Here is a 20,511-nt window from a genome sequence, read left to right on the forward strand (position 1 = left end):
TTACATGTTGTGAACAATCTAAGCCAACCCCGTCTGTTTTGCCCCATAGTTGCGTACTCGTTGGTTTTGTTGCTAAACAACCAACCAGTCTATAAGCCTGGATTTCAAAGAATATCCCTGAGCATAAAGCTGCATCTCAATAGTCTAAAGTGGATTCCTATACTTGTCTCCTTTCCTTCATCTGCACTGAAGTCAAGTGAAGGCATTATAATGAATAACTGCTGGGAATGTCCATTCATCTGTCCAGTTCTTTCATATGAGATTTTTCTTATTTTGAGCTTATATCAGGAGGAAAGGAGGCTTGGAGATATTAGGATGGGTCAACACTTTGGTTGCAGATGCTCTCTTTGGGTTTCATTTTTATCATCGCCCACTGTTGGAATTGCAGGTGTGTGTGTAGCCGATAAGGCGTGTGGACAGAACCATAATGGACTCCTTTGTGAAAGGTCCTTTGATCAATGACAAAAAAACGTCTGTGGCTTTATTTTATTCTATTGATTGATGCCATTCAACAAGTCTTGCCAACTGACTACAATTAAATAAACCTTTCCATTCTACTTAAGTGTTACTATAACTGTATTTGCATGGTAGTTATACAGGCAGATGCTGTAAAACTGTAGTGTATAGTCAGGCTTTTATATTGCTTACAACTATGTAACATAGTATAATACATAACAGACCAAGGTCAAATGCTTTCAAATACTTGAGCTGCACTTGGTTTTGTTTTCCTGGTACTATGGAACCAAGGGAAATGTCCCAAAAGTGCATACTCCAAGCTAAATCAGTATTGATCTAGGTCTGCTATATCCCCTTATATAACCACAATGAAATCACATTTTAAAATGAAAGACCAACCCAAAATATGCTATTCAAAACACATGATATGAACATATACTGGCTACCTCAGATAATTATACATGATATACATGTTGCTGAAGAACCTCAATTAAACTGCTGTGCCTGAGGATGACAATTTCTGTCCCTTTCAATATACAGTACCAGTCAAAAGTTTGGACACACCTACTCATTCAATGATTTATCTTTATTTCTACATTGTAGAATAATAGTGAAGACATCAAAACTATGAAATAACACATATGGAATCATGTAGTAACCATAAAAGTGTTAAACAAATCAAAATATATTTTATATCCAAGATTCTTCAAATAAAAACCATTTGCCTTGATGACAGCTTTGCACACTGTCATCAAGGCAAGGGGTTTTTATTAGAAGAATCTCAAATATAAAATATATTTTGATTTGTTTAACACTTTTATGGTTACTACATGATTCCATATGTGTTATTTCATAGTTTTGATGTCTTCACTATTATTCTACAATTTAGAAAATAGTAAAAATAAAGACAAACTCCAGAATGAGTAGGTGTGTCAACTTTTGACTAGTACTGTGTATATATGTCCACCCTTCTTCTCTCAAAGCTCTCTATACTTTATTGGGGAACATTGAGGTAAGGTTGTTTTCCGCGTAGCACTCAGGGCCTCTTTTTCATCAACATCTTCATTGTGCAAGTGGTGTAGAGGCACTATCTGTGGATTGTCCATCTGACTGTCCAGGGTTTTCTTTTGCAGGTCCCACCAGAGCAAGCCAGGGTCAATGGTATTTCTCTTGGTAGGTCCTGTTTATAAACAGAAAAAATCATATATAGATATATATATATATACAGTGGTGTGAAAAAGTGTTTGCCCCCTTCCTGATTTCTTATTTGTTTGCATGTTTGTCACACTTAAATGTTTCAGATCAAACAAATTTAAATATTAGTCAAAGATAACACAAGTAAACACAAAATGTAGTTTTGAAATGAAGGTTGTTATTATTAAGGGAAAACAAAATCCAAACCCACATGGCCCTGTGTTAAAAAGTGATTGACCCCTACAACCTAATAACTGGTTGGGCCACCCTTAGCAGCAACAACTGCAATCAAGCGTTTGCGATAACTTGCAATGAGTCTTTTACAGCGCTGTGGAGGAATTTTGGCCCACTCATCTTTGCAGAATTGTTGTAATTCAGCCACATTGGAGGGTTTTCGAGTATGAACTGCCTTTTTAAGGTCATGCCACAGCATCTCAATAGGATTCAGGTCAGGACTTTGACTAGGCCACTCCAAAGTCTTCATTTTCATCAGAAGTGGACTTGCTGGTGTGTTTTGGATCATTGTCCTGCTGCAGAACCCAAGTTCGCTTCAGCTTGAGGTCACGAACAGATGGCCGGACATTCTCCTTCAGGATTTTTTGGTAGACAGCAGAATTCATGGTTCCATTTATCACAGCAAGTCTTCCAGGTCCTGAAGCAGCAAAACAGGCCCAGACCATCACACTACCACCACCATATTTTACTGTTGGTATGATGTTCTTTTTCTGAAATGCGGTGTTACTTTTACGCCAGATGTAATGGGACACACACCTTCCAAAAAGTTCAACTTATGTCTCGTCAGTCCACAGCGTATTTTCCCAAAGGTCTTGGGGATCATCAAGATGTTTTCTGGCAAAAATGAGACGAGCCTTAATGTTATTTTTGCTCAGCAGTGGTTTTCGTCTTGGAACTCTGCCATGCAGGCCATTTTTGCCCAGTCTCTTTCTTATGGTGGAGTCATGAACACTGACCTTAAGTGAGGCAAGTGAGGCCTGCAGCTCTTTGGATGTTGTTGTGGGGTCTTTTGTGACCTCTTGGATGAGTCGTCGCTGCGCTCTTGGGGTAATTTTGGTCGGCCGGCCACTCCTGGGAAGGTTCACCACTGTTCCATGTTTTCGCCATTTGTGGATAATGGCTCTCACTGTGGTTCGCTGGTGTCACGGTTTCGGCCGAGGCTGCTCCTCCTCCTGGTTCGGGCAGGCTTCGGCGGTCGTCGTCCCCGGAGTACTAGCTGCCACCGATCTATGTTTCATGTTCGTTTGGTTTTGTCTTGATGTTGTACACCTGTGTCTTGTTAGTCCTCGTTAGTGTCCTATTTAGTTCTCGTTGTGTGTGTTTGTCTTTGTGTGTGATTGCTCTTCTGTTTTGTGTTGGAGCTACGTACTTCCCTCCAGTGTTTTGGAGAGGTTTTTCGCACATGTTAGTGCGCCGTTTGTTTGACGCCTGTGTGCGCCGTTATTTCGCCTTCGGGCTTATTGTGCTTATTTTCTACGTGAATATTGCACTAAAGTCTTTTGGACTGAGCTTCTGCGTCCTGTGCTTGATTCATGCACCACACCCACCTTCAGCACCCCTTGACAGCTGGAGTCCCAAAGCTTTAGAAATGGCTTTATAACCTTTTCCAGACTGATGGATCTCAATTACTTTCTTTCTCATTTGTTCCTGAATTTCTTTGGATCTCGGCATGACGTCTAGCTTTTGAGGATCTTTTGGTCTACTTTGTCAGGCAGGTCCTATTTAAGCGATTCTTTGATTGAGAACAGGTGTGGCAGTAATCAGGCCTGGGTGTGGCTAGAGGAATTGAACTCAGGTGTGATAAACCACAGTTGAGTTGTGTTATAACAGGGGGGCAAACACCTTTTCACACAGGGCCATGTAGGTTTGGATTTAGTTTACCCTTAATAATAACAACCTTCATTTCAAAACTGCATTTTGTGTTTACTTGTGTTATCTTTGACTAATATTTAAATTAGTTTGATGATCTGAAACATTTAAGTGTGACAAACATGCAAACAAATAACAAATCAGGAAGGGGGCAAACACTTTTTCACACCACTGTAATATATATATACAGTGCATTCGGAAAGTATTCAGACCCCTTCCCTTTTTCCACATTTTGTTACGTTACAGCCTTATTCTAAAATGGATTACATTTTTCTTCATCAATGTACACACAATATCCCATAACGAGAAAGCGAAAATAGGGTTTTAGAAATGTTTGCTAATTTATAAAAAATAAATATATTTACATACGTATTCAGACCCTTTGCTATGAGACTTGAAATTGAGCTCAGGTGCATCCTGTTTCCATTGATCATCCTTCAGATGTTTGTACAACTTGATTGGAGTCCACCTGTGGTAAATTAAATTGATTGGACATGATTTGGAAAGGCACACACCTGTCTATATAAGGTCCCACAGTTGACAGTGCATGTCAGAGCAAAAACCAAGCCATGAGGTCGAAGTAATTGTCCGTAGAGCTCCAGAGTTCCTCTGTGGAGATGGGAGAACCTTCCAAAAGGACAACCATCTCTGCAGCACTCCACCAATCAGGCCTTTATGGTAGAGTGGCCAGACGGAAGCCACTCCTCAGTAAAAGGCACGACAGCCCACTTGTACAACAAGATTCTCCTGTCTGATGAAACAAAGATTGAACTCTTCGTCCTGAATGTCAAGTGTCACATCTGGAGGAAACCAGGCACCATCCCTATGGTAAAGTATGGTGGTGGTAGCATCATGCTGTGGGGATGTTTTTCAGCGGCAGGGACTGGGAGACTAGTCAGGATCGAGGGAAATATTAACAGAGCAAAGTACAGAGAGATCCTTGATGAAAACCTGCTCCAGAGCCCTCAGGACCTCAGACTGGGGAGAAGGTTCACCTTCCAACAGGACAACGACCCTAAGCACACAGCCAAAACAATGCAGGAGTGCCTTCGGGACAACTATCTGAATGTCCTTGAGTGGCCCAGCCAGAGCCCGGACTTGAACCCGATCAAACATCTCTGGAGAGACCTGAAAATAGCTGTGCAGCGACGCTCCCCATCCAACCTGACAGAGCTTGAGAGGATCTGCAGAGAAGAATGGGAGAAACTCCCCAAATACAGGTGTGCCAAGCGTGTAGCGTCATACCCAAGAAGACTATAGGCTGTAATCGCTGCCAAAGGTGCTTCAACAAAGTACTGAGTAAAGGGTCTGAATACTTATGTAAATGTGATATTTCAGTTTTTTATTTGTAATAGATTTGCACAAATTTCTAAAAAACTTTTTTATGGGGTATTGTGTGTAGATTGAGGGAAAAAACAATGTAATCAATTTTAGAATAAGGCTGTAACGTAACAAAATGTGGAAAAAGTCAAGGGGTCTGAATACTTTCCGAATGCACTGTGTCTGCCTGAGCTGAATGGCCATGACATGGTATTAACAATAAGAACATTGAGGAGGAAATGAAGGAAACGATAAAGAAATTTAAAAAAACAGACATGTCCTTTTGCAGTAATAAAAGTGTTTTCATTACCTGTTGCATAGCTCACAGCTACCCCAACCAGCACCACTGAAATTGTCCCCACAGCACCAAAGTAGAGGTAGGACATGGAATAAAAGTTCTGCAGACTCGTCAGTCTGTGGAGAAATGTTTCCTTGGTTAGCGTACCTCATAAGGCCAATAACTTTTCCTGACTATGTGACCCGACCAGGAAAATCTGGGCCAACATTCAAGGTAAGAGACGAGTTAATGAGTTATGAACACTTTAATTAGATATATGATTTCTGATAATAACACACTTTTTCTACTTGTACTGGTGGTACACTACTCTCAGTTTGTTAGTATGTCTCTCCATATCTCTTCCTCACCCATGTTGAAATAGGGGAAGAGGCGTGGAGACGGAGGGTGTGTCCATGCCCAGGCTGCTGTTGACTGTGCTGTTACTTGATGGACACTGATCTGTATAGGTGGGCAGGACTCCCATGGTCTGCAGACTGGGAGGATGGAGGGTTGATCCAATGACCAGCCACAAGGAGATGGAGAAGCCCACCACCACACCACTAAACACGCCCTGAAGACAAAAGTAAAAAGGCGATCCACACTCAGAAGTCATTATGGAATTCTCTGGAATCAGCTAAAACAAAACTGTGGCATTAGCTGTACTGATATTCTTCCTATGGAGGGTTATAATTACAAAGGTGAAAAAGGGTACTGGGCAATACCCCCATAACAAATCAGGGCACCCTCCTAAGCATCAAAATATAACCATGGATGGACACCCCTGTAACTCTGATTACATGAACAGCTGATCTTCACTCTCCTCCCAAATGTTCCCATTGTACAAAGCAAACATAATCTTGTCCAACTCACCGGCCTGTTACTAGCTGGAACAAACATCCCCAGGATGAAAGCCCCAAGAAGTGGGCCACTGACCACTCCCATGACTGTGAAGGACCCCTGAGGAGGAGAGGAATAAGGACAACTCCTTCATTATTCTCAGTCCCCAAGGCTTATGGCTGTATGTCAGGACATACAGGACATAGTCTGTGGCCTACGGAGACTTTAAACATGAGGAGGAATGTAATATGGTGAAGGGAGGGACCTACTTGAAGAACTCCCCAGTCCAAGAAGGATGAGAGAGCAGCCACTGTGATACATCCAGACCCATACATGAAAGCTAAAACCAAAACACAGTGACACATTAGACGCTACAATGCCAGCTTGATAAAGGTCACATTGTTTTGTACCAAATTATTTAAAAAATCTAACTATTTAGGGTGTTTTTCACTTCATAGAAAGAGTTGCTGACCTAATATAAAAATATAACTTTAAAATTGCGCTTACACAACCCTCTGGAAATGAAAATCAACCTCTTCTGTGACATGTTGGCTAGATGTGGTTTCAGTAGATCATCCATGGTAACAGCTGCCATGGCGTTGATGCTGGTGGAGGCGGTACTGTAAAGCAGTGAATTACCAGCAATGATGTCATCAGTGGTGTCAGTCATATGCTGATTTATGATTTGATGCATATTACAGACAGGGATTGGATACCTCAGGGTGCCACTGTATGCACAAGCCAGAAAAAGACCGGGAAAGCCAGGGTGGTCTTGAAAGATGTCCAGCACCAAGTATGGCATATACTTTGAAAGAGAGGAGAGGGGAAATGTATGAGAGCCCAAATATTAACACAAGCGCAATCATTTCATAAGAAGGGAGAAAATAAAATGTTTACGATTCTGTGAGAGTTCATTGGGTGTATTCACTTTAGCTCGCCTGGTACCATGAGTGGATGTAGATTTCACTTTAGGACCACCCCTTTAGGACCACTCCGGTCTTCGAATACCCCTTTAGGACCACTCCGGTCTTCGAATACCCCCAACAGTACACATTTGTATTGTAGTCCCAGACAAGCACACCTGATTCAACTTGTCAACTAATCATCAGGCCCTCAATGAGTTGAATCAGGTATGTTTGTCTGAAGCTACAACAAAAGTTGGCAACCACTGGTGTAGATTGTAGTAGTTATGTCATTACTCATTACCTGGTCTGGAGCAGCAATCTTTCCAGATTTCAAAGGGTCACAGTGAGAGTACAAGGCAAACATGACAATGCCACAGGTGGCTGCACTGCCCACAACGAGACACAAGCCCACTTGGTTGACGAACAACGCCCTGCAGAGAAGGATAAGCAAACATCCACGTTTATTCCAGTGCAGCCTTGTGAGACATTATTTTTCAGCAAACATCCTTGTTTTATATTATCGGTCAATAGACAGTGTTTTATCAGTAGACGTCCTGTGTGCTGATCTTATTCATTATATTCTAAAAGGTAAAACTGATCCTAGATCAGCACTCGTTATCTGAGGATCGCACTTTATGAATAAGGGCCCTGGTCTTGTGGGCAAGACATGGACACCATTCCCTCTAGTCCAACTAATCTGGGATAGGGACAGGGACTCTGCTGGACTGCCATCATTTGAGTGAGTTGTCAAAAGGGATGGTCTAAACCAGGGCTCGCCAACCCTTTTCCTGGAGAGCTACTGTCCTGTAGGTTCTATCTCCAACCCTTTTCCTGGAGAGCTACTGTCCTGTAGGTTCTATCTCCAACCGTAATCTAGCGCACCTGATTCTAACAATCAGCTGGTTGATAAGATGAATCATGTTAGTTTCAACTGGAGTTGGATTGAAAACCTACAGGAGAGTAGCTCTCCAGGAACAGGGTTGGATAGCCCTGGTCTAAACAAATACTGAAAATGTTCCTTACAGAAGTGCTGTGCATCTTATAGGGTAAAGGGAGTCATTCTGGAGTGATTTGGGAATCGTTACATCCTTCTAGTCTAATTACTCTGAACCTTTCTATCAGTAATCAGCCTTTCATGTGTGAAGCTATTGTGATTTGTGTCTCTTATTTGTAAATGATAAAACACCATTGCTCATTTTACTTACTGTATAACAAACTATTGAACGTGCACTGTGCTTCTCTTAACGTTCATTTGATAGCCTGTATGCGTCAGGGTTCCTTAGTATTTCAGAACTTCCCTTTGCTTCTGTATAAACCAAGAGGTTGCATACTACCAGTTTATTTTATACTACTAGTCCAGTTGGTCACAGTTATATTCCTCCCTTTTTTATATAGGAAGGTCTAAAGAATCTAGAATCTGCTTTTATTCATTGGCAGCGCTAAAAATTAATATATTTCACAAAACGTGAATTTGCACATGATCTTATGATCTTGATCTTACATGATCTTGCATTATCTTATGTGAAAATAAGAAACTGTGATCCACCATAGGCTTTGCTGAAAGCGGACGTCTGCACTCACCACTGGGCCTGTCGCTCTGTTCTGCAGGAGATGTAGCGTTGCACCTGTGCCTGGTTTACACCATACATGGACAGCCACACCAGCGTACCGCCAACAGTAAAGCTCCAGAATGTGTATCGCCTCCTTGGGTCGAAGTCAAAACTGATCAAAAGAGAAGGTATTGATGGTGTAGTAATGGTAAGTGTGATTTTATTTTAGCCCATTATGCAATGGATAGCTGAAAGGCATATTGTTAGTTGAATAAAAGGCAGTTTTTTTACTCATTAAAGTTCATGCGTGATCCATTGTTGGCAATCTCCAAAACCATTGCTGGCCCACCAACCAAAACAGTGCCCTGGATGAAGATGGCGATGAAGCCAGAGAGCATGACCAGGATCTGGAACACGTCTGTCCAGATGACTGCTTTCATGCCCCCCTGTGGTGCGGAGGACAGACAGACAGACAGACAGGCTCAGAGTAGCAGCCTGCTCTAATACAGTCCATTTGATGTGAAGTATGGAGAAGGCGTTCTCTAAGTCTTACCAATGTGGTGTAAAGAGTACAAATGAACCCAGTTGAGAAGAGGGACGCCCACATATTGAGCCCAGTGGCTGGAATACAATAATTAAAACATTTATTAATAACAATTGTACATAACACATTGCTAATGTATCACACACAGGTGGGATAGAGCATTATAACGCTTACTACGCCTTCACAACAGCTCATGGTCTCTATAGGCATACAGTGCCTTGCAAAAGTATTCATCCCCCTTGGTGTTTTTCCTATTTTGTTGCATTACAACCTGTAATTTAAATGGATTTTGATTTCATGTAATGGACATACACAAAATAGTCCAAATTGGTGAAGTGAAATGAAAAAAATAACGGAAAAGTGGTGCGTGCATATGTATTCACCCCCTTTGCTATGAAGCCCCTAAATAAGATCTGGTGCAACTAATTACCTTCAGAAGTCACATAATTAGTTAAATAAAGTCCACCTGTGTGCAATCTAAGTGACACATGATCTGTCACATGATCTCAGTATATATACACACATCTGTTCTGAAAGGCCCCAGAGTCTGCAACACCACTAAGCAAGTGGCACCACCAAACAAGCGGCACCATGAAGACCAAGGAGCTCTCCAAACAGGTCAGAGACAAAGTTGTGGAGAAGTACAGATCAGGGTTGGGTTATAAAAAAATATCAGAAACTCTGAACATCCCACGGAGCACCATTAAATCCATTATTAAAAAATGGAAAGAATATGGCACCACAACAAACCTGCCAAGAGAGGGCCACCCACCAAAACTCATGGACCAGGCAAGGAGGGCATTAATCAGAGAGGCAACAAAGAGGCCAAAGATAACCCTGAAGGAGCTGCAAAGATCCACAGCGGAGATTGTATTATCGGTCCATAGGACCACTTTAAGCCGTACACTCCACAGAGCTGGGCTTAACGGAAGAGTGGCCAGAAAAAAGCCATTGCTTAAAGAAAAAAATAAGCAAACACGTTTGGTGTTCGCCAAAAGGCATGTGGGAGACTCCCCAAACATATGGAAGAAGGTACTCTGGTCAGATGAGACTAGCTTTTTGGCCTTCAAGGAAAACGCAATGTCTGGCGCAAACCCAACACCTCTCATCACCCCGAGAACACCATCCCCACAGTAAAGCATGGTGGTGGCAGCATCATGTTGTGGGGATGTTTTCCATCGGCAGGGACTGGGAAACTGGTCAGAATTGAAGGAATGATGGATGGCGCTAAATACAGGGAAATTCTTGAGGGAAACCTGTTTCAGTCTTCCAGATATTTGAGGCTGGAACGGAGGTTCACCTTCCAGCAGGACAATGACCCTAAGCATACTGTTAAAGCAACACTCAAAACATTTAAATGTCTTGGAATGGCCTAGTTATGCACGCTCAAGTTCTGTTTTTTTGTGTTATTTCTTGTTTGTTTCACAATAAAAAATATTTTGCATCTTCAAAGTGGTAGGCATGTAATGTAAATCAAATGATACAAACCCCCCCAAAAATCCATTTTAATTCCAGGTTGTAAGGCAACAAAATAGGAAAAATGCCAAGGGGGGTGAATACGTTCGCAAGCCACTGTACATGCATTTATAATGCATTACATACAGGAGGTTGCAAACACATTATTGTGCTTCTCCAGAGGTCATACCTTGGCTCAGGATTGAGGATGGTGCATAGATCACTATTCCTGTGTAGAGCAGCTGAAGAAAATGATAAAGTATAAAGCATAAATCAATGGCCAACTGATGTTTTATATATACACTACCAGTCAAAAGTTTGGACACACCTACTCCTAACCAAGGGTCTTTCTTTATTTTTAAAAATGTTTACATTGTAGAATAATAGTGAAGACATCAAAACAATGAAATAACACATATGGAATCATGTAGTAACCCAAAAAGTGTTAAATCAAAAGATTTGAGATTCTTCAAATAGCCACCCTTTGCCTTGATGACAGCTTTGCACACTCTTGGCATTCTCTCAACCAGCTTCATGAGGTAGTCACCTGGAATGCATTTAAATTAACAGCTGTGCCTTCTTAAACGTTTATTTGTGGAATTTCTTTCCTTCTTAATGCGTTTGAGCCAATCAGTTGTGTTGTGACAAGGGGGGGTATACAGAAGATAGCCTTATTTGGTAAAAGACCAAGTCCATATTATGGCAAGAACAGCTCAAATAGGCAAAGAGAAACGACAGTCCATCATTACTTTAAGACATGAAGGCCAATACGGAACATTTCAAGAACTTTGAAAGTTTCTTCAAGTGCAGTCGCAAAAACCATCAAGCACTATGATGAAACTGGCTCTCATGAGGACCGCCACAGGAATGGAGTTCAAGTCACAGACACATCTCAACATCAACTGTTCAGAGGAGAATGCGTGAATCAGGCCTTCATGGTCGAATTGCTACAAAGAAACCACTACTAAAGGACACCAATAAGAAGAGGAGACCTGCTTGGGCCAAGAATCATGAGCAATGGACATTAGACCGGTGGAAATGTGTCCTTTGGTCTGGAGTCCAAATTGAAGATATTTGGTTCAAACAGCTGTGTCTTTGTGAGACGCGGTGTGGGTGAACGGATGATCTCCGCATGTGTAGTTCCCACCATAAAGCATGGAGGAGAGGTGTCCCCTGTAGCTCAGTTGGTAGAGCATGGCGCTTGCAATGCCAGGGTTGTGGGTTTGTTTCCCACGGGGGGGCAATATGAAAATGTATACACTCACTAACTGTAAGTCGCTCTGGATAAGAGCGTCTGCTAAATGACTAAAATGTAAATGTGTTATGGTGCTTTGCTGGTGACACTGTCTGTGATTTATTTAGAATTCAAGACACACTTAACCAGGATTGTTTTTCAAGGGTTTTTCTTTATTTTTCTTTAGTTCCCATTCTTGAAGGAGTTCCCTCATATGCTGAGCACTTGTTGGCTGCTTTTCCTTCACTCTGCCGTCCGACTCATCCCAAACCATCTCAATTGGGTTGAGGTCGGGGGATTGTGGAGGCCAGGTCATCTGATGCAGCACTCCATCTCTCCTCTTGGTAAAATAGCCCTTACACAACCTGGAGGTGTGTTGGGTCATTGTCCTGTTGAAAAACAAATGATATCCCATCTGGTTTGGGCTTAGTGGGACTGGCGTATCGCTGCAGAATGCTGTGGTAGCCATGCTGGTTAAGTGTGCCTTGAATTCTAAATAAATCTCAGACAGTGTCACCAGCAAAGCACCCCACACCGTAACACCTCCTCCTCCATGCTTTACGGTGGGAACTACACATACAGAGATCATCTGTTAACCTACACTGCGTCTCACAAAGACACGGTGGTTGGAACCAAAAATCGAATGTCCATTGCTCGTGTGTCTTGGCCCAAGCAGGTCTCTTCTTATTATTGGTGTCCTTTAGTAGTGGTTTCTTTGCAGCAATTCGACCATGAAGGCCTGATTCACACAGTCCCTCTGAACAGTTGATGTTGAGATGTGTCTGTGACTTGAACTCCATTCCTGTGGCGGTCCTCATGAGAGCCAGTTTCATCATAGCGCTTGATGGTCTTTGTGACTGCACTTCAGTTCAAAGTTCTTGATATTTTCCGGATTGACTGACCTTCATGTTTAAAGTAATGATGGACTGTCGTTTCTCTTTGCTTATTTGAACTGTTCTTGACATAATATGGACTTGGTATTTTACCAAATAGCGCTATCATCTGTATACCCCCCCTACCTTGTCACAACACAACTGATTGTCTCAAACGCATTAAGAAGGAAAGAAATTCCACAAATTAACTTTTAAGAAGGCACAGTTGTTAATTGAAATGCATTCCAGGTGACTAACTCATGAAGCTGGTTGAGATAATGCCAAGTGTGCAAAGCTGTCATCAAAGCAAAGGGTGGCCATTTGAAGAATGTCAAATATAAAATATATTTTGATTTGTTTAACACTTTTTGGGTTACTACATGATTCCATGTGTTATTTCATAGTTTTGATGTCTTCACTATTATTCTACAATGTAAAAAATATAAAAAATAAAGAAAAACCCTTGAATGAGTAGGTGTGTCCAAACTTTTGACTGGTAGTGTATATATGTTATACGTCTATATACACACATTCTGTCCTCAACATTATGAATAAGTCATATGAGGATGACTTTGCGTATGCTCTATCTGTTTGCCTTACTTACTGTTGAGACTATAAACTGGACACTTCCAAGCAGCTGCATCCCTCTGCCAAATCTCATCTTGAGGTACTGTGACAGCAAAGCAAAGAGTAATTGTAACAAAACACCATCCTTCCACACATACTGTTTCCCCTATTCCCCCCCACCCACACACACACACACACACACACACACACACACACACACACAAACATTTAAAGTTCAACAGTTACTATTTCCCTATTTCTTACTTGTATAGGTTTAGTAGCTATGTATTGTGTGTGCATGGCATCTCTACGGATTCTGTCAATGTAAAGGGTAACAAAACCTGATTGGTGCTGGTGATACCAAGGCGGTAGAACACTGGCAGGAACAGGTATGCAGTCAGACAGGAGTTGATGGTTTGCCCGAGGCACATGTAGAGGAACTTAAAACCATAGAGGGAGGCCTCGGCTGGCACTCCCAGGACCTGGACAGCTGACATGAAACTGGCACACAGTGACATTCCCACAGGTATGGCTGGCATACTACGGCCACCGGTGAAGAAGTCATCCACCTTGGCATCACCCGGTTTCTTCTTCAGGGCCTGGAACAGCCCTATTCCCATGGAAACTAGCAGCATGGCAGAAAAGACTACGTAGTCTGCCAGGACAAAGCCTGGTCGTGGTTGTTCGGTGATATGTTCTCCGTCCATTGCTTTGTCCTCCTTATCGTGTTGGACGGTAGAATCAGATGCTCCAGGTGTTTCTTGGTACTGAATAGGATGTATGCATAATATGAGTATAAATTACGACGTAGAGGATATGATATAGCACCTTTAAACTGCTGTTTTGACATTTCAACTGCAATTGGAGCATCTGATAAATGGTTGCTAGGAGAAAGAAAAATGAATGACATAAAAACTTTCATTTACAGATAAAATTAGTCCCAGTCATTTTTTTTATTTATTTAACTAGGCAAGTCAGTTAAGAACAAATTCTTATTTACAATGATGGCCTACACCGGCCAAACCCGGACGACACTGGGCCAATTGTGCGCTGCCCTATGGGACTCCCAATCACGGCCGGTTGTGATACAGCATGGAATCGAACCAGGGAGTCTGTAGTGACGCCTTAAGCACTGAGATGCAGTGCCTTAGACCGCTGCGCCACTCAGGAGCCCATATATAGTGCCTTCAGAAAGTATTTACAACCCTTGACTTTTTCCAAATGTTGTTGTGTTACAGCCAGAATTTAAAATGGATTAAATTTAGATGTGTAACTGGCCTACACACAATACCCCATATTGTTTTTAGAAATGTTCACAAATGTCTTGAGTCAATAAGTATTCAATCCCTTTGTTTAGGCAAGCCTAAATAAATTCTGGAGTAAAAATTAGCAAACAAGTCACATAATAAGTTGCATGGACTCACTCTGTGTGCAATAATAGTGTTTAACATACCCCACACATACAATTATCTGTAAGGTCCCTCAGTTGAGCAGTGAATTTCAAACACAGATTCAACACAAAGACCAGAGAGGTTTTCCAATGCATCAAAAAGAAGGGCACCTGTTGGTGGATGGGTAAAAAAAAAAAAAGCAACCCTTTGAGCATGGTGAAGTTATTAATTACACTTTGAATGGTGTATCAAAAAGACTCACAGCTATAATCGCTGCCAAAGGTGATTCTAACATGTATTGACTCAGGGGTGTGAATACTTATGTAAATTAGATATTTCTGCATTTCATTTTCAATAATTAGCAATAATTCCTAAAAACATGTCTTCACTTTGTCATTATGGGGTATTGTATGTAGATGGGTGAGAAATATAAATATTTAATCAATTTTTTATTCAGGCTGTAACAACAAAATGTGGAATAAATCAAGGGGTATGAATACTTTCTGAAGGCACTAGCTTTGTGTTCTTCAAGTGTTTGCAGGACAACATTTTATACTGTATAATAAACAAGGGCACAACTTCCCCGACAATACCCCCCCCCCAAACTTGTTGGATGCATTTACTGTTTGTTTTGGTTGCGTTTCAAATTATTTTGTGTCCAATAAAAATGAATGATAAATAATGTATTGTGTCTTTTTGGAGTCACATTTATTGTAAATAAGAATAGAATACGTTTCTAAACACTACTACATTAATGTGGATGCTAACATGATTACAGATTACATTTTTTACATTTTAGTCATGTAGCAGACGCTCTTATCCAGAGCGACTAACAGTTAGTGAGTGCATACATTTTTCATACTGGCCCCCCATGGGAATCAAACCCACAACCCTGGCATTGCAAGCGCCATGCTCTACCAACTGAGCTACAGGAGATAATCCTGAATGATTCGTGAATAATGATGTCTGAAAGTTAGATGCACAAATATCATACCCCCCCAAAAATGCTAAGCTCCCCTGTTATTGTAATGGTGAGAGGTTAGCATGTCTTGGGGGTATGATATTTGTGCGTCTGTAACTTTCTCACCTGGGCCTAAAATTTACATTTTGGTCCACCAGCCACTGTGGCAGGTAGATGAAAAAAACGTCGACCAGCCACACAGATTTTTTACCAGTCAAAATATATTTGACATAATTACATGAAAATAACTAAACAGATGACCATGCTTTATAATGTGTCTAAAACAATAAATGAATTTGTAATAAGTAATGTGGTACAGTGAGGGGAAAAAGTATTTGATCCCCTGCTGATTTTGTACGTTTGCCCACTGACAAAGAAATGTTCAGTCTATAATTTTAATAGTAGGTTTATTTGAACAGCGAGAGACAGAATAACAACAAAAAAATCCAGAAAAACGCATGTCAAAAATGTTATAAATTGATTTGCATTTTAATGAGGGAAATAAGTATTTGACCCCTCTGCAAAACATGACTTAGTACTTGGTGGCAAAACCCTTGTTGGCAATCACAGAGGTCAGACCTTTCTTGTAGTTGGCCACCAGGTTTGCACACATCTCAGGAGGGATTTTGTCCCACTCCTCTTTGCAGATCTTCTCCAAGTCATTAAGGTTTCGAGGCTGACGTTTGGCAACTCGAACCTTCAGCTCCCTCCTCAGATGTTCTATGGGATTAAGGTCTGGAGACTGGCTAGGCCACTCCAGAACCTTAATGTGCTTCTTCTTGAGTCACTCCTTTGTTGCCTTGGCCGTGTGTTTTGGGTCATTGTCATGCTGGAATACCCATCCACCACCCATTTTCAATGCCCTGGCTGAGGGAAGGAGGTTCTCACCCAAGATTTGACGGTACATGGCCCCGTCCATCGTCCCTTTGATGCGGTGAAGTTGTCCTGTCCCCTTAGCAGAAAAACACCCCCAAAGCAAAATGTTTCCACCTCCATGTTTGACGGTGGGGATGGTGTTCTTGGGGTCATAGGCAGCATTCCTCCTCCTCCAAACACAGCGAGTTGAGTTGATGCCAAAGAGCTCCATTTTGGTCTCATCTGACCACAACACTTTCACCCAGTTCTCCTCTGAATCATTCAGATGTTCATTGGCAAACTTCAGATGGGCATGTATATGTGCTTTCTTGAGCAGGGGGACCTTGCGGGCGCTGCAGGATTTCAGTCCTTCACGGCGTAGTGTGTTACCAATTGTTTTCTTGGTGACTATGGTCCCAGCTGCCTTGAGATCATTGACAAGATCCTCCCGTGTAGTTCTGGGCTGATTCCTCATCGTTTACATTTACATTACATTTTAGTCATTTAGCAGACGCTCTTATCCAGAGCGACTTACAGTTAGTGAATACATGTTTTATTAATTTTTTATACTGGCCCCCCGTGGGAATCGAACCCACAATCCTGGCATTGCAAACGCCATGCTCTTTCAACTGAGCTACCTCCCTGCCGGCCATTCCCTCCCCTACCCTGGACGACGCTGGGCCAATTGTGCGCCGCCCATGAGTCTCCTGGTCGCGGCCGGCTGCGACAAAGCCTGGATTCAAACCAGGATCTCTAGTGGCACAGTTAGCACTGCGATACTGCGCCTCTCATGATCATTGCAACTCCACGAGGTGAGATCTTGCATGGAGCCCCAGGCCGAGGGAGATTGACAGTTATTTTGTGTTTCTTCCATTTGCGAATAATTGCACCAACTGTTGTCACCTTCTCACCAAGCTGCTTGGCGATGGTCTTGTAGCCCATTCCAGCCTTGTGTAGGTCTACAATCTTGTCCCTGACATCCTTGAAAAGCTCTTTGGTCTTGGCCATGGTGGAGAGTTTGGAATCTGATTGATTGATTGCTTCTGTGGACAGGTGTCTTTTATACAGGTAACAAGCTGAGGTTAGGAGCACTCCCTTTAAGAGTGTGCTCCTAATCTCAGCTCGTTACCTGTATAAAAGACACCTGGAAGCCAGAAATCTGTCTGATTGAGAGGGGGTCAAATACTTATTTCCCTCATTAAAATGCAAATCAATTTATAACATTTTTGACATGCGTTTTTCTGGATTTTTTTGTTGTTATTCTGTCTCTCACTGTTCAAATAAACCTACCATTAAAATTATAGACTGATCATTTCTTTGTCAGTGGGCAAACGTACAAAATCAGCAGGGGATCAAATACTTTTTTCCCTCACTGTATATTGCTCAATTTCATTTTATCTTTTGTGTGACCTGAGTCTTTTAACAAAAATATCAGATGAGACAAAATGTTCAAGTGCGGGAGGTTACTGTGGTAACGGGGCCTGAGATGTAGGCTCTAACTAGGGCTTCTCTTCGCTATCAGTTGAAGCAGCAGACTCAAACTAACGTTGAAAAACAACCGAGCTTGTGATCAAAATGATGTAAATATCCAAGAAACACGAGGACAAAGTCTCACTTTGTAGATTTGAGTAAATTAGACCAGCTGTTATGCACAGCGCCTCCAAAAATAATCTATCAGCACTTCACTCAGAGCGCACAGCTCTCCTGCCAGGTAGTGTTGCTGCCTGAGGTGGGATGTAGAATTAGTATTTCTTTGTGCGATTAGCAGCTATGAAACAAAACAGCTGAAATACTTTGAAAACTGCAGCTGCAGCATTTTTCTACAATAACTTGCACGTGCTCATACTTGACTTTTGACCATTTTTATTTGCAACGTGGCTGGTAAAATAGACATTCTTACTCGCCAATACCTAAATCTACCCGCATTTGGCAGGTGGCGGGTGTGAATTTTATGCCCTGTTTCTTACTCATCATTATTCACCATTCATTCAGGACTATCCATAATCATGGTAGCATCCACATTAATGTAGAAGTGTTTAGAAACATATTCTATTCTCATTTACAATAAAAATGACTCCAAAATGACACAATACATTATTTACCATTCATTTCTATTGGGCACAAAATAATCTGAAACACAACCAAACGGCAAATGCAACCAATACGTTTGTAGAGTCACAAGCTTGATGTAATCATTGCGTGCTAGGGATGTGGGACCAAATACTACACTTTTGACTACTTCAATACACATAAGTGAATTTGTCCCAATACATTTGGTCCCCTAAAAATGGGGGAACTATGTACAAAAAGTGTTGTAATTTCTAAACGGTTAACCCAGAATGGATGACAATAACCTCAAATTAAAGCTGACAATCTGCACTTGAGCCTCATAGTCATTTTATCATTTAAAATCCAAAGTGCTGGAGTACAGAGACAAAACAACAAAAAATGTGTCACTGTCCCAATACTTTTGGAGCTCACTGTATATGTGCCTTCCATTTTTGGATCCCAAGTGTCCTAAAATAGAGAATGAAATAGCTTGGTGGTCCATGTTATCACTATCTTCAAACAAATATGTGTTAATAGGGCAGTAATATAATACAGAAAATGCTTAGTATTCAGAGTAATGCAATGTACTTCAGCATTGTAAAGGTCTGCCACATCTGCCTCTGGCACTCACCATCCCTAAAAAGTGGTTAGCAAATCAGAGCCCTAATAAAAGTTGCTTGTCAAACCTGATAGGCCAATGTCATCACAAAATACAGCCTAAATAACGTGAATCAGTGAAGGACTCCTCCTTCAGATAAAGGTCTGTGTAGCTCCTGTTCTGGCACATCATTTCATTATATGATGAGGGTATGAAACTAAATGTTCCGGGGCTAAGGTGTTTCAATTTGTCCATGTACCCTGAAAGAAGTATATGGGGCCAGGAGAGACTGTCATCCACAGTTTTGTTTTGTTTCAAGAGCCACTGCTAACTTGAGCTAACTTAACAAAAAAAACTATGGAGAGGGGCAAGCTCACCATGTTTAAAATTGCATGACCAAATCAACTCAAAAACTTGGTTCGAAGTTACTTAGAGGTGATTTGGCCCAAAAACAATTACATGGTGAGCTTGTCCCCATCACTCCCATTGTTTTTGGGTTATTGTTGCCTAAAGTTAGCTTAAGTTGGTAGTGGCTTTTGAAACAAATTTGAACCATAGATGACTGTCTCTCCTGACCCCATGGACTACTTTCTGGGTAAATGACAAAACAGAGTCAGAAAAGGTGAAGAGTATAACTATATATTCATGAAAACTTTAACAATTGTCTGACTAAATACGTTTGATATAGAGGAAGTCTTCATAAAGACCATCAAAAGTCATTGTACTTTGCTTCTTTAAGAGTTGTTCCATTTGTTAGGCTATTTGGTTCAAAGTGCAACACAATATTGATTATTGAATTACCTTTGCTCTAGTTCGGTCTTTTATCAATCCCCTAAACATGTTTAATACTTAGCTAGCTTGATGACTGTGGCCCTTTTTGCTGTTCTAAAAATAACTGGATAGAAGGGCCATGGATCATGTGAAATTGTCTAGAAATGCAGGAAATTGGCTTTAGGTGGCAAAAAAATGTCTGGGGGAGGACCCCCCCCCCACCTCTAAAACCATAGTTGCGCACATTGGCACTTTTAGTGAGTTCATAAATATTGGCTCAATAACCCAACGTTTGGTTATGAGACCATTATACAGGTTTTAAGTGGGAAACACATTCCATTATAACCTGTATCCGTGATCAGATTAGAACCACAAAACAATTTGACAAACTTGAAAATATTGACTTAAAAGTTCAAATAACCTTACCTGTGTCCTCTCTAAAACTCAAATCCCCAGTCTCTGAAAACCCTTTACCTTCTAACCTTCTTCTTCTGCAGACTTTCAATTGGCAATAGTCTAAGACACTAGGACATTTGTAGAATGCCAAGTGAGGACGAAGAATAGCAGCACCTTTCATTAAAAGTGGCTCTGCAAACTCAGTCTGTTACACTGAGTGGAAGGTACTTTATGTGTTGAACAAGGTATTGGGGGAGGAGCAAGAGTAGAACATGCCTGGAGGATTAGAATAAGAGGGATTTTAATAAATAGAATTGTTCCTTATTTTCATGCTGCTGAAATTAACCAATGGCGAATCATATGTTGTGTTAAAAAACACTGTAAATGCATCAGAA

At 41.3% G+C, this 20,511-nt stretch overlaps 1 protein-coding gene across 1 annotated transcript; it reads right to left on the reverse strand.

Moving 5' to 3' along the window:
• Positions 1-1,345: 1,345 nt before the first annotated feature.
• Positions 1,346-20,301, reverse strand: slc5a5 (solute carrier family 5 member 5). Its single transcript, XM_041891082.1, has 15 exons — positions 20,147-20,301; positions 13,437-13,862; positions 13,133-13,198; positions 10,613-10,664; positions 8,977-9,044; positions 8,715-8,869; positions 8,455-8,595; positions 7,175-7,304; positions 6,685-6,773; positions 6,476-6,588; positions 6,238-6,308; positions 6,002-6,088; positions 5,500-5,702; positions 5,165-5,268; positions 1,346-1,636 (listed from the first exon to the last, which is right to left on the reverse strand). Exons 2-15 carry the CDS (start codon positions 13,800-13,802, stop codon positions 1,434-1,436), a joined length of 1,848 nt encoding a protein of 615 aa, XP_041747016.1. The 5' UTR covers positions 13,803-13,862; positions 20,147-20,301; the 3' UTR covers positions 1,346-1,433.
• Between the last annotated feature and the right edge of the window lie 210 nt (positions 20,302-20,511).

This window comes from Coregonus clupeaformis, chromosome 11, assembly GCF_020615455.1.
Source record: "Coregonus clupeaformis isolate EN_2021a chromosome 11, ASM2061545v1, whole genome shotgun sequence".
In the NCBI taxonomy this organism is placed as follows: Eukaryota; Metazoa; Chordata; class Actinopteri; order Salmoniformes; family Salmonidae; genus Coregonus; species Coregonus clupeaformis.

What these genes read in the sequence shown, in the direction of transcription:
- slc5a5 (XM_041891082.1), bottom strand. Translation starts at nt 13,802, where the DNA reads ATGGACGGAGAACATATCACCGAACAACCACGACCAGGCTTTGTCCTG. An exon ending in TCACGCATGAACTTTAATGA is followed by an intron (nt 8,596 to 8,714) that starts GTAAAAAAACTG and finishes TCTTTTGATCAG; the next exon opens with TTTTGACTTCGACCCAAGGA. An exon ending in CTTCCCCTATTTCAACATGG is followed by an intron (nt 5,269 to 5,499) that starts GTGAGGAAGAGA and finishes ATTTCTCCACAG; the next exon opens with ACTGACGAGTCTGCAGAACT.